Source organism: Cyprinodon tularosa, unplaced genomic scaffold, assembly GCF_016077235.1.
Source record: "Cyprinodon tularosa strain WSP-4 unplaced genomic scaffold, ASM1607723v1 ctg434, whole genome shotgun sequence".
Lineage (NCBI taxonomy): Eukaryota > Metazoa > Chordata > Actinopteri > Cyprinodontiformes > Cyprinodontidae > Cyprinodon > Cyprinodon tularosa.
The window spans coordinates 322,170-337,186 of NW_024039157.1; the positions used below are offsets into that span (position 1 = coordinate 322,170).

The window sequence follows — 15,017 nt, forward strand, 5'->3', positions numbered from 1 at the left end:
CATTAAAAAAAATAAACTGTGCAGCAGATTCTTGTTTCCAAAATAAATGCACTTGTAGATTAAATCTACCCAGAGAATAAATTGTTTTTTTGAGTCTATGATGATTCTCTGATTTTTTTATAAGAATTACAAATGCGTTTCTGAAAAACTAATGCTTTAGGCAAAAATTAAAGTACAGTTACTTAGTTTTATCATTATCTCCTCTTTTATCACCTCTTTTTTTCATCTTTTCTCTTTTTTTCCTTTCCTGTTCTACTTACATGGCAGTGTCCATATAATTTGTAATACTCCCTCCATGAATTATAATAAATCAATTTATATGAATAAATCAAGAGGAACACTATGGCCATAGCCGTACTGCTCCACTTGTGAAAGTAAAATCTGGGCAAATATTCTTATTGTCACATTGCCAGACAGGACACTGTTAAAAAATAAATAAATAAAGTACAGTTACTGCTAATTATTTGTTTGTATAATTATAGTTCTCATTAATTAAACACTGCCAGAGCAACGTGCATGCTAAGAATGTTTTTTCCGACCTTTTTCCCAACACTACATTCCCTACATATCCCCGTGGTGCTGATGTTGCTCTCTGTGCGCCTTCTACCACTCCTCCTCATTCACACCTCTCCTTCCTCTCTTGGGTCCTCTGCGCATCGCTTGGTGTGAGCTCCGTGTTTACGCACAGGACTGAAGGACCCCTCCCTCCCTGTCTCTCTCCCTTCCTCACCGAGATGCCATCCGACCTGCAGGTGAGGCGCTCAGCAGCGCTTTCTCTGTCCCTCCTTCCTGCAGAGCGGATCATCAGGGCGGCTGGAAGCGACGCGCTTCGCTCCGCAGAGTGAAGTTTCCTCCAGGATTGTTGGACTGAGGAACGACTGAGCGCCTGGAAAGTAACGCGATCTGGAGTCCTGGGAGAGGCAACAGTGTGGATGAGGTTTGTTTTTTTTGTCATGCGTGTGGTTTAGGCTCATCGCAAAACAGTTACATGGTGTTCCACTTTGTGGAATTTGGCAAAAAATGGTTACTTTATATATTCAGAAATATAGGATCAAAGGGAATTAATCTAAGCCAAATGATTGTACATTATTTATTAGATCAGTATAACCTTGAAGCTCAGAACTTTTCTTTTTTAAATCACTGCAACTAATATAATAAAATGTAAAAGAAGATCAGAAATGCTTAAAAAAACGATGCTGTGTCGAAATAACTAGTTTTTAATATTTTTTTATGCTATTAAAACTGGAGATTTTATACTATGTTGCAAAATGTAAAGTTTTGGATGAAGCATGTCAAGAATAGGAACTGATCTACTGATTAAGGGTGTTTTAAGGGGTTACACTATAAAAATCATTTTGGTGTTTATTAAATATTAGCCATTTAACTTGTTAAAGCAGTTCAATATTGGTTATTTTCAGCCAATGGTTACTACAGTATTTTTGCAGTAATGAATCGTACTTGAAGATTTTAAACACCTGTTGGCTGTTAAGCCCCACTCACACCTTGACGATTTAGACCAGTGTATGCCTAAATGTATGTAGGAAAAATCTGGCAAAAACGCTTGCATACGTAAGTTATGGGTCAGTTTTGTATAAGTTATGAGCACACTAAACCATGCTGGAACATGTTGACATATAGCAAGTATGCCAGCATATGCTCATATGTGGGCCATAGGTCACAGGTAATTTATCTGATCATTGACAAACGTTTAGTATCAGTTACTCATAAGTTATCCCGTCTAGCTTATCCAAAAAACTTGTGAGTAACTTGTGCATAACTGATGTGTAATTTATCAAGAACTTATTTCCAACGCATATCAGCATATTTGTTCCAGATGAACGTGTTTCTTACAGCTATTGCATAATGGTATATTGGTAGCATTTTGGTATAAAAGGGGATTCACAGGAGTAAACAGTTCTCCTGCAGACTTCATCCCCATCATAGGGTGAGCAAGAGGGTGACTGTGATGGATCCTCCCTGCACCCACCGCCACAACCAGCAAACTTCCTAGCAGACATGACGCCGAGTCTGGTGCGATTGCAAACCTTCTTTCTTTCTTTTTATTTATTTATTCTTTTTTTTGTTTTTTGGTGGGCGGTAAACAGCCGCTAGGTTAGTACCACAATCAAGGAAATCTTTTTATGCAGCCTGGGCCCCTCCGGGCGCATTGCTGCCCCCTTCAGGACACTAACTTGTGAAAATTCATGGACATTACGCTGCTATGCATTATGCATAAGTTAGGCTGTTGTTGGACATAAGTTCTGGACTCATTATGAATACTATATACACGCCCAACATTGAAAAAATACATAAAAAGTTCAGCGTGTTCTAGCATTTTAGAAGATAGTCGCTCCTGTATGCTTATTATGATTGCCAAATGTATTTGTTTATAGGCACTGGGTTATGTCTTATAAATTATATGATATCATCTTAGCCAAAGTAAGAAATCCACCATAAGAGATGACAAAATGTCTAAGCAAGACCTTACGTTTGTATCCAACTTTACCTGCAGCACTAACGCTGGGGTGCCGCACATATCTCTGTGATTGGTGTGCACATGGGGGAGTACCCCACATAACCAGTGGAAAGAGGAAATGGCTCAGACTGCACCAGTTTGGTTTTTGCAAAGTTTTAGGCTCATAAAATTAAAGGCATGAAGAAGAACCCAGTTTTTCACCTTTTTGTAAGGATATAAAACTGCAATTCATTAACTCTGAGTGTTTCATGGCAAGTTACAAAACTTCGGATGTGCACTGCCATGCACTACTTCATTGTGTTATCCCAAAGCATGGTGGCAGGATGGCACAAATGCATCATTGTTGCAGCCCAACTATGTGTTGCATTTATGTTTTTAAATTTAGTTGGAATGGAAATATTTTTTAGAAGTTATACAAGTACTAGTCAGAAATTCAAATATTTTCTTTTAGTCAAATCTTTATAATCTATTAAATTCATAAGACAAATTTATTTGGTCAAGATCTGAGTTTGTCTCATATTTGTGAATATAAATATATAAAACACAAACACATTTAGATTGAGATATCATCATTATGCGATTTAAGTTATTACCTTGAACTTTAACATACTTTTCTAATGGCTCTACCACATAATTCAGTGCAATGATTGATTTTGTTGGATTTTAACATAAAACATTAAAATAATTCAAGTCATTAATGTGTAGAATTATTTATCCAAAATTTATTTAAGCTGCAATTCATACCCATGTATTAATGTACTGTATGTTTACATACTAAGAAACTTAGTTATTCTAGGGGATTTAACATATCATGTTCAATGAAGGTAATTTTGGAGGTATAAGGCTGTTATTACTGGCTTTGCAACTTAATTGTTGAGGAATATTACCTTTTTTACCCTCTGGGGTTCTGGTTAATAATTTCAAAAGATACATGCATTCAAATTTCAAATATGTAAGGAAAATGAAATGCTAGTGAAAATGAAATGCAAAAATATACGGGAAAAATGTTAAAAGGATAATGTAAGGGTATCATGGATGTATAGGTGGAAAATTGGAGGGATGATTCAAACATGGATCCGGTTACACTTGTCCCAGCAGTCGCAACCAGTTGTCATGTGTTGCTGAGGCCAGCCACTATCAGAAATGTGGATTACAGTGTATTTTTAGAACTGCTCACAAAAGCCTGTTGTGTTATTGTTATATTTTGCTTACTAATTAAGACATATTTAGACACAATGTTTTAGAAAAAAAAATTTTTAATGGATGATAAGGAATTATACAGAGTAATGGGTAGAAAACAATCCCTCTGATTCATCTTTTTTCTTTTCTCGTTTCCATTTCTCAGGTTTGCAGCTTGTTATCTGAGACCTCTAAACCTGACATGTGTGCACAGAGTGAGATGGTAACCTGAGTCTCGTCCCTGGGGTATCCAGTATGCATGCTGTTGCGTCACAGCTTTTAGACAAGACCAAAGTTGGAGCCAGCTGTTGCAACCCGGCTGTTGCAGCCATGTTGCTCATGCTGTGTATTGGCTTCATTCCCACAGTGGCCCCTTGCCCAATACATTGCCTTTGTGCCAGTGATATAATTTCCTGCAGTGGAAGCAACCTGTCTGCTTTACCCTCTGATCTTCCTAGCTATGCCACAAGGCTGGACGTTAGCCACAACATGCTGAGAGCTGTGTCAGTAGACTGGGTCTCTCAACCATTTCACCGGCTCACCACGCTGGTTCTCAGCTGGAACTCTATAAGCCAAATCGAGGTGTCTGCCTTCACTGCAACACCACATCTCCTCTACTTGGATCTTTCAGCTAACCAACTGAGAGTCCTGAGCTCATCCATCTTCAGCGGGCTGTCAGAACTCAAAGAGCTGCTACTGATTGGAAACCAGCTAACCCAAATAAAGCCAGAAGCCTTTAGTGGTGTCATTGCCCTGCAGAGAATCTACCTTTCTGCAAACAGACTAACTACCTTTCCCCTGGAACTTTTTGAAGACCCAAAAGGACCGCAAAATCTGACCTTCCTGGACTTGTCATACAACAAATTGTCCAAGTTACCCGTTCAGAGCCTGTTATCTGTCAGCCGCCATGCAGGAATATATTTACAGGAAAATCCTCTCCTCTGTGACTGTGCTTTGATTGCCTTGCTTGAATACTGGCTGTGGAAACAGTATCACCCTTTAGTGGATTTTCAAGACGAATATGCATGTAGAGGTACCGCAGTTCGAGAGGTTAATTGTACATATCAGGGTTTGTCAGAAATACCCGTTAAGGCACAAAGCTATCAAGTACAGCCTGGTGATTGGCTAAGAGTACCCTGTCTTGCGTCAGATTTTCCTGTTCAGGATGGTTTGGTAGTCTTTTGGGTTACCCCAAGTACAATACTGAATTCATCTGTAAGTGACCCGGTTGCTCACCTGTCAGTTCTAGCCAATGGCACACTTGAATTCAAGGGGGCGTTAGTGGAAGACTCTGGCATATATGAGTGCGTGGTGGCAAGAGGGAGCTACTATGAAGCGGGTGAATCTCTTGAGGTTAGAGTGATGGTCGGAAACTCAAGCATCTCCTCCACCACAGGCTTGGCTCGTCGCAGCAGCGGAGAACATTTCAACACAGCCTTTACCACCCTCGCTTCATGTGTTATAAGCATCATACTGGTACTGCTGTACCTCTACCTCACTCCCTGTCAGTGTCGAGAAAGTAGAGGCGGTGGCTCCGGCTGTGGTGCTCGGGCTATCATTCTCTGTTCAGACCCAAGGGAGGTGGAGTCGGGACAAAGGCGTGCTAACGGAAAGAGGGTCGCATTCTTAGAACCTCAGGCTGAAGACTCAGATATTAGTGTCCCAAAAACACCAGTGATGACATTGGACCATGTTTCCACTGAGGGAATTCTCAAAAATGGAAGTAGGACAGTGGGACACACCCTCGCAGACCCTGCTCACGTGGCATAGTAAAGGAAAATAACATTATGCAAAGATCTGTCCCTTTACAGTCTTATTTGTAAGCTTTTTTTCATTGTGGAAAAAAATCTATTTGATGTAAAGTATTGTTCTAGTGATCCATTCTGGGTAGGAGAATCTTGTCTGAAACGCAGTCCTTTAATAGAGTCGAATGTAAATTATGTCTCATCTCTGTGTGGTATGTGTTTTATATTCAGAGTTCATATGGAAATTTCCCTGTTATCTCAGAGATTCATCCCTGCATGGATCACAGAGATCATAGAAACGTAGGAGGGCTCTTTGAATTGGGCCAAAAGGGATATTTTCACACCTGACTGTTGAGCTGAGTTGGAGTACTCTGTTATTCGTCTACAGTGTCCAGCATATGTTGTAGATAAAATCAGTTTGTCTGTTTTTCTTAACAAGTCATCTGATGGAACAAAGCAAAACATATATTCCTGATTATCAAATTTTTATATGACAATGACAACCTGTCGTTTTGACTTAATCAATGTATAAGACATTTTTGCACATTTTTCAAATTTCAGTTTCATTTAATGAGGGAAGATACTATCAAACTCAGCCAGTCTACAAACCTGTGGGGAGTACAGATCCCATTTTGAATAAAAATGTATTAAGCTATTTCTTTAGAATTAATGTCCTAAAACAATCAGAGCTCAGAATAAAGAATTAAATTCAAATCTGTTCTCTAATGTGTTAAATACATTAGGGTCATTATGTTATGTAGGTATGAATTACTTTTAAAATAAAATAAATGATATAAAGACTAGGAAACCCCTTTATGTGTGTTGAGGCCATCATACTCGGTTATCTGAAGCATTTAAGGGTGGCTAAAAAAGCAAAACTGCTATGGAACTGTTTTTTTAAAGCTCAGGATATATGAGATAATTTAACTCAATAGGAATTTCACTTTGGCTCAGAATAACACATAAAGCATTACATTTTTTATTTTCCATTTTAATGAGCCAATGACTCTTACATGACAAGTTCACTGTTAAAAAATGTGGAGTTTGACATTTTTAAAAGTGATGTGGGACTGTGATACCTGCATTGCAGAGAAACATGAGAGACAGTAAAACTTAGGAGGGAAGCTTTTTTTTTAGTGTGCATTTGTTCTTAAATAGTGCCTTTTTAAAGAAACTCTATTATAGTTTCGAATCAATGCGAGAGAGACCAATTTAAGACAGATATGGTTCTGCAGATATGGGTTGTGTCTAGTCAATATCATTACCACACTGTATTTAAGCTCTGTGTTAACTTAGGTCCATTTTGTAGGGCTAGTCATCCAGCCTGTGTAAAATCACAATACGGACTCACTCCCAACTCATTAATGCTAATGCTTAGGCAAGCCGTCGTGTCAGATAATGATGCAACGGGGGGTACCCTTCTCGTCATTTTTTGACACGTTAGTGGCATGACGGGTTGTGGCATTAATTGCAAAGTAAAAAGCAGCACTAACCCCTTTCTTACTCTAACAACTAAACCTTAATGAACACTAGTATACTGTACACGTCACAATGCACTCCTAAATTTACCAGCAATAACTTTGTAGGCTAAAACATTTTTAAAAATTTGTCACAGCTCATGTGCGTGTCATTTGATAAAATGTCCGCAATGTGTCATTTACCCTGGGTGTCAATATATGATGAGAGAGGGGTACCCCCTTTGTGTCAGTGTAATGTGCAGGGGGCTTTTACCAAGTGATGGTAGTTAGATTCCTTATAGTACCCTGGTGCACTTCTTGGCAATGATGCAGGGATGTAGAGTACTGATCTCTTGTTTAGTTCAGGTTCCTGATCAAGGTATTTTAAAAGACTGATATCAGAAATCCTAATTCAACTCAACTTATGCTATTTATTGTGTATTGCCTGGGATGTCACCAGGTGCCCAATGTTTATTCTGGGTTGTCTGCATTATTTTGCTGGTCCAACTAGTGGTTTATTTCAAACAAATTTTATTTTCCAGCAGCTCCAGATATAAATGAATTCAATTCGGTTCAAAAATACTTTATTAATCTTAAAGGGAAATGAATGGTTGCATAAAGAACAGCTGAAATAGCCATTCAATACAAAATCAATTAACTGAAATATGTTAAGAGCCAAATTAAAAGATTATCGAAAAGTGAACACGCTGAACATACTGTTTAGCAATAAACAAAAAGCACCAGAAGTCGAATGTAATTATATTTTTAGTGAAGAGATGCTGTCATGCTCATTGCTCTGTTGCAGTTTGCTCATTAGCCCTTTGCTTTTCTTGGACTTGTCTGTTTTTGTCTGTCTTCCCATATCACACCTTATGTAAACACCAGCATGTTGTGCTGCTACAAAAATTGTCTCTTTGAAACTGCTAATCCATTTGAAGTTATGTGAATTAAATGAACCATCATAGCCAAGGCTTTGCCTTGTTGATTTATTTCTGATTAAATGTCAATCCCTTTATTGTCCCACAATTGGGAAATTCACTCTCTGTATTTTGACCCATTCCCTTGGGGAGCAGTTGGCTGCCATTGTTAACCCAGGGGTTAAGGGTTTTGCTCAGGAACCCAGAAGGCTGTGGGGATCAAACCGGTTACAACCTTCTAACAGCACAAGCGCACTGCTCTAACCCACTAGGCCAACACTCCCCATTAGAGCCATTGAATGAAACCTCTCAGTCTGACTGTTCACACCTATTCGAGGTGTTGATTGTGGGTTTGGCTTTTTCATGTCTCTTTTCAAATTTTTTGGTCCACCAGTGTCCATTATTATTAGTTTAGTAACTGAGTTTATTATAATGCAACAGCGAGATTTATCGCATTTTCTGGGCTATTGATCGCACCTCAATATAAGCCAGGCCCGCAAAACCCCCCTAAAACTTGAAACACATTATAACACATTATATTTTAGTACCTTCAGTACCTTTAGGAAAGGAAAACCTCATTGAGGTATTTTTAACAAAATAAAATCGAATCGCTTATTCGCAGAACGGATGGTGCTTCCGGGACGGATCATGTAGTGACAGCTTCTACTGAAAGATGGGGCTTTGACAGCTCTTTATTTCAGCTCTGCAGGAGTCGAGCCCAGTCTCCTCATTAGTTCGGCAGCTTTAATGGGGCAAATAAATGTCAAAATGTGTGAATTTGTGACATTTGTTCGCCGTCGTGCCTACTGCTTGCATGTTCTTTTGCTAAATGAAAATTAGCCCCAAAGCCTAACATCTTAAAAGCTGCATGGTTCAAAGCGACGGAAAAAAGTAGCAGCTTTTTGACAGGAAAATACGGTAAATTAAGGTTTGGACAAGTGCATTTACATAATCTATCAGATAAGACCCATGTGGTCACATTGTTCTAATGCAGGGGTCTTCAATGTTTTCCAGGCAAAGAACCCCCAAACTGATGGCGAGATGGAGCGGGGGTCGCCTAATTATATATATTGTATGAAATTGTGTTATATCAAACTGGTCCTATTGTCACTCTATTAGATATGGAGTACCTCGTCCTGGGATCATTACAGTATTTCTGATTCTGATTCCTGGTTGTGGAACAGGTGTTGTGAATGAAACGGTGTCCAGCTTGAAAGAGCTCCTGTGTGTCGCTGAACGTGAGCATTGATGACTGAAAGACATCTTCTGCCTCCATTTATCTATTTACTACAGTGTGTTGAATTCATGTTAATGTGGATTTAAAGAGATTTCAACTAGTGGAAAAAATTGCAGGGGGGATTATAAAACAAGTCTAATCAACCTAAACTTTCACGACCCCCATGCAATACCCATGCAGTGGACCCCCTAGGGGTCGCGGACCCCCTGTTGAAGACCTCTGTTCTATTGACATCATGTGAGAAATTGGACACCTTTAGACTGTAACCAGTATTTATAGAAGTAATGTGTTCATGATTCAATGCTCAGTGTTCATTCCCAGCCTCAGCGCTGATCTCTGTAACCATTCCTTTTCCTAACAGAATAAAAACACTTTACATTCAGTTCTGTCATAGAACCTTCCCTGTAGATAAAGTTGTTGATGCTGTGGATCGCTTCTATGGTAGTAGAACTGGAACAACACGCATGGGCAACTGACCAGAGATTGGAAGTCAGGTTGATTATTGACAAATATCACTTAACATTTACTATGTATTTCTAAGGATATTCCTAGACTGCAGATTCTAAAACCTGACCATAAATCATGAAGTGTAAACTGAAGTTTAGGTTGTTTTCTTCAAATGGTCATCAAAGTTCAAACTTCTTTTTCAATTACAGTAGAAAACCAAACATTTGTCAATTTGATGTTTATACATCCTGAAAAAGTGGACTCCCTCCTTCCTGCCCAGTTTTGAACAGATTCCCCAAAGATCGACCCTTCTCCTGATACGACAGAACAAGTGTGACAATGAAGTTTAAGTCAGTCCAGATTAGAATCAAAGAAATCAAAGAGATGTTTGCTTGTATGCCCTAGAGCTCACTGTGACCCACATTTTTTCTGTCTTTCCTTTGTCTGATCTCTGAACATGCAGTGGGATTATTTGCAGCAGGTCTCTGGTGTTTCCTCCGCCACACCATACCAAGCTACCACTCTCTAAACATTGATTTCTTTTCCATTTTATGATTAACGGGAAAGTAGCAAAGGCGACATCTTGTCAAGATAAATTACACCAAAATAAAATGTCTCGGCACTGGAGGTGAGTTGTGTGCTTTATCCCCTCATGTTTGGTGCCTTTGGCCTCCTGTGTTTTGGTATTAGAGGGATATAAATCAAAAGGGGCAGTTTGGGTGAAAAAATGGAAAGTGTTACATCAGAAGGATTTAATGACAAAAAACAACCTTTTAGTTAACAAATCGCCTTTTCAGAAATCCTCTTACAAGCTTTTCCTTAGCCTACTACAAAATCTGAGGCTCTCCAAAGTCTACACAGTCCTGTTAATGTTAGTCGACTATGCTGTTAAAATATAGAAATAAATTTTAACAATATTCCACAAATATTACAACATTTATCCCCTACATCATAGACATGTGCAGTAGTTTCATCATCTGCAAAGCTTAAAAAAACAATCTTTTGGTCAGGCAGTTGGTTATCACTGTGTATTCCTTAATAGCTCTCCAAATGCATCTGATTGTGAGGACATCTCTGGATCGTAATAACTCCACAGCCTTTCCAAAAATTGAAATGTCTACATTTTATTTTATTTGCATAAATGCTCAGACTCAGCGTGATAAGATGCTGGAAAACCTTTTGCTTCATCGACAACTACATGACTGAATGTCTTCAGCCCAATGTGGCTGGTGCTTGGAATTGTTCATAACTTAATTCACTGTGATAAAACCTATTTTACAAACAACCACAAGCATGATGCTGCCCACTCTGATATTTCACTGTATGATATTCAGCTGGTGGTGGGCTGTGTTGTATTTGTCTAAAACCTATAGTCAGATTTTGAGACCTGATGTTTTAAGTTTGGATTTTTTTTTATTTTATTTTTTTGCTGGATTTTTTTCTTTGAGGAAAATAATTATGTCTCCTACAGTAACATCAGTTAAAGGGCTTATTTCCTAATTCTAACTGCAACAACCCTGTCTTTGTATTGGTTTCTCAGCAGTCTTTCTGACCTGTTGAGATGTCATCTTTCCATTAGGTATATCCAGTTGCTGTGTTGTCCTTTTTTCAAGAAAAAACCTTTTTCAATTGAGAACAAAGTCCTACTATTGCTTCATTTCTGGTTAATCAGCTTCCATTACTTAATTTGATGTATGAATTCAAGGCGTAAAAATAAGTTTTCAATTTTAACATTTTTTTAACATTTAGTTTTTTTGGTAAATTGTATGGAGATACTCAGACTTTAGGTGGAAAATATGGATTCCTGTTAATGGTTAATGGTGATGTATGCTGTGTGTGGGTGTCTTTCAGTTCAGATGGAATTTTGCAAATACCATGCATTTGTTAAGGGAGCAGCTTTAAAGCAGGACAGATACCTCAGATATTCCTGTGTAGTTTGTAGCAGCATGCACAGTATCTTCTCACAGTGCTGCTGGTGTCATCCCTGAACAAAACCTGGTCATTCAAACAAAAAAAAAAATAAATAAAACGCTGCTTTTCAGCAGATGAAAATATGTTTTTATAGAAACAGTTTATGATTTTCTGCTTTCAGTTTGGTGGATAATGTTTCACGGATGAAATATAAAACTAGCCTATTTAAAGCAGCTCTGTTTGTATTTTTTAGATAGGAAATTGGTTTATTTATCCGAAAAGCTCACACAGAAAGAAAAGACAACTGGAAGAATTTATTGATACAATTACTTTAGTCTTTGGTGCTCAGACATCGGCAGGAAACATTGCGCTGAATTATAATTGACATGCATGAACAGGAGTAAAGAATACGGCTGTTCCTTAGAACCTGTCAAAATTTTTATCTGTATATCTACAATATATATATTTTTTTTAATTGGACACCAAACAGAAGTTTTGGAAAACTGTTTCAGATGTTGAAAATCTTTATCCCATTTGGGAAAAACACTGCAAAGAATGCCTGCCTTTCGAGCAGATGTGGGTACAGTACCCAAAAATTGTACTCAAGTAAGAGTAGCATTACTTCAAAAATTTTTTCTCAGGTAAAAGTAAATGTCATGAATATAAAATAACAAATGTATGCAGTAGAAACACGTTTACCAAATATGTTTTTTCCACATAAAACTTAGAAAACATAATCCTTAAAATGAGAACTGTAGGCTATATATTTTAGGACAGGGCAAAGACTTTCCACTGATAATATCTACTGTTTATTGTATATTTACTTGATCTTGGAATAGTTCAAATTACTCTTACAGGACAGAGTAGTCAGATATTTTATTCAAGTAGGAGTAGCAATACTTTACGAGAATATTACTCAAGTAAAGGTAAGAACTGCAGCACAGTAAAAGTACTACTAAAAGTACATGTTTTTTAAAAAGGTTAAGTAAATCTAAGTGAGTAAATGGAACTAGTTACTACCCACCTCTGTTTTTGATGGCCTTTTTATAACATTTTGGGATTTTACCATTTTTGTCATTCCTGTTAATGTAATCTCAAGCATTGCTAAGCCTTTACTAGAGAGAGCATCAAACTTATACCCAAGAAGACATGTTTTATTTACATAATGAGTTGGATTCAATTTGGTGCTGAAATAATATTCAGCATCTCTGTAAGCCCAGCTTTAGTTAGGTCTAGCCATTACTGTTCACACAAGACAGATGACAAGGAGCTTCTATTACAAACATCTAAGCATACAGGGGTAACCATCTCCTTTGAAGCATGTCTATGGTTCCTCATATTTCTTAAATTAAAGGTACGAAATTGGGAATTTGAACATATTATACATTTAATTTATATAAACAAACATTCATTATGTATTTACAGCATCCCCATTCAAACAAAGTCACTCTTATCTTTTTTATATTTCTTAAGGCAAAGTGTATCATGCTCAATGTTATGGACATAGTAATAGTATAAAGTTAATTGGCTTTGCAATGGTAGTATTACCATATAATGAGCTGCAATCCAAAGTCATGCATTAATCATGAAGCCTATAAAAGATGCAGTAATTACATACACAAGTGTTACCCAGAACGACAGGGTTATTTATTTTCCACATCTAATATAAATGTTGTCATTTCCTGACTATTTTTCATTCACATGCGAAGACAGGAAGTGTGGCTTGGAGCTAAAATGGGAATATTAATGTGAACACATAAAGGATAAAAGACAATGGACGCTTTTAGCAAATGATTTCTGTTGTTTAATTAACTTTGAGCCATGTTTGTATCTCAAACAGCAGTGCCTTGTCTTTGTTTTTCTCCTAGAGGAATACAACATGTGTTTAGTCAGGCTGTGAGTCTAAAATGCTCTATAGGTGTTAGGTTTGTCATAATCCATTTCTTATGGTCCTCTCTTTGCTCTATAATGGTTTCTGTACACAGTGTACCCGGCTGCTCTTCATATTGGCTTCAGCTATGAGCATGATTCCCTCTGATAAATTACATATCAGCATCCCCAAGAACGTAAAATGGGAAATTCAGACAGACATTCAGCAGCAAGAATAGACAACACAAAAACTGATGCAGGTCATTTTTTCTCTGATGAGTTTCCCTCTGATTGTTTGGGACAATCAGGAAAGTCATTTGCCAAAAGAAGAAAAGCTGAGATCCATCATGAGTTGTTATTTTGAACAATGAAGCATCCTGATACAAAATGTGTATCAAAAGGCAAAAGTGACTTAAAGAAATAAAGACGTGGATTTTCACCTTTAGTGTGGTTTTACAAAGCAGGAGGTTAATAAGAACTTTAAATTGTTGCACTACTATATGGATTGAAATTAAAAGCAAAGAGCATGTTTGATGATAGAAAATAAAAAACAAAAAGAAAAATGCAAACCAGAAATGAAATGAAAAAGTAGTCATTTTTTTTAAATTTAATTTTAACTTCTTTTTTCAGTTCTAACAATTATATCAATTTACCAAGTTTTACCATTCTTTTTTAAATACACTGCTCAAAGAAATTAAAGGAACACTTTGAAAACACATCAGATCTCAATGGGGAAAAATCGTGCTGTTTATTTATACTGATATGGACTGGGTGATGTGTTAGGAACAAAAGGATACCACATCATTTGATGGAAATGAAAATGATCAACCTACAGAGGGCTGAATTCAAAGACACCCCAAAATTAAAGTGAGAAAATGATGCGGCAGGGTAGTCCATTTTGCTTAAATTTCATTGCAGCAACTCAAAATGGTATTCAGTAAGTTGTATAGCCCCCATGTGCATGTATGCATGCCTGACAATGTCGGGGCATTCTCCTAATGAGACGACTGAGGGCGTCCTGGGGTATCTCCTCCCAGATCTGGACCAGGGCATAACTGAGCTCCTGGACAGCCTGAGGTGCAACCTGGCGGCGTTGGATGGACCGAAACATAAAGTCCCAGAGGTGGATTGGATTTAGGTCAGGCGAGCGTGGGGACCAATCAGTGGTATCAATTCCTTCATCCTCCAGAAACTTCCCGCATACTCTCGCCACATGAGGCCGGGCATTGTGTTACACCAGGAGGAACCCAAGACCCACTGCACCAGCATAGGGTCTGACAATGGGTGCAAGGATTTCATCCTGATACCTAATGGCAGTCAGGGTGCCGTTATCTACCCTGTATATGTCTGTGCGTCCCTCAATGGATATGACTCCCCAGACCATCACTGACCCACCACCAAACTGGTCATGCTGAACGATGTTACAGGCAGCATAACGTTCTCCATGGCTTCTCCAGACCCTTTCACATCTGTCACATGTGCTCAGGGTGAACCTGCTCTCATCTGTGAAAAGCACAGGGCACCAGTGGCGGACTTGCCAATTCCGGTGTTCTGTGGCAAATGCCAATCGAGCTCCACGGTGCTGGGCCGTGAGTACAGGGCCCACTAGAGGACGTTGGGCCCTCAGGCCACCCTCGTGAAGTCTGTTTCTGATTGTTTGGTCAGAGACATTCACACCAGTGGCCTGCTGGAGGTCATTTTGTAGGGCTCTGGCAGTGCTCCTCCTGCTCCTCCTTGCACAAAGGAGCAGATACCGGTTCTGCTGATGGGTTGTAGACC

The 15,017-nt window shown here is 38.4% G+C and overlaps 1 protein-coding gene across 1 annotated transcript; it reads left to right on the forward strand.

Annotated features, from left to right (window-relative positions):
- The first annotated feature begins 438 nt into the window (after nucleotides 1-438).
- LOC119792906 (amphoterin-induced protein 2-like) lies at nucleotides 439-7,826 on the forward strand. Its single transcript, XM_038299753.1, has 2 exons — nucleotides 439-937; nucleotides 3,822-7,826. Exon 2 carries the CDS (start codon nucleotides 3,911-3,913, stop codon nucleotides 5,423-5,425), a length of 1,515 nt encoding a protein of 504 aa, XP_038155681.1. The 5' UTR covers nucleotides 439-937; nucleotides 3,822-3,910; the 3' UTR covers nucleotides 5,426-7,826.
- The last annotated feature ends 7,191 nt before the right edge of the window (nucleotides 7,827-15,017 follow it).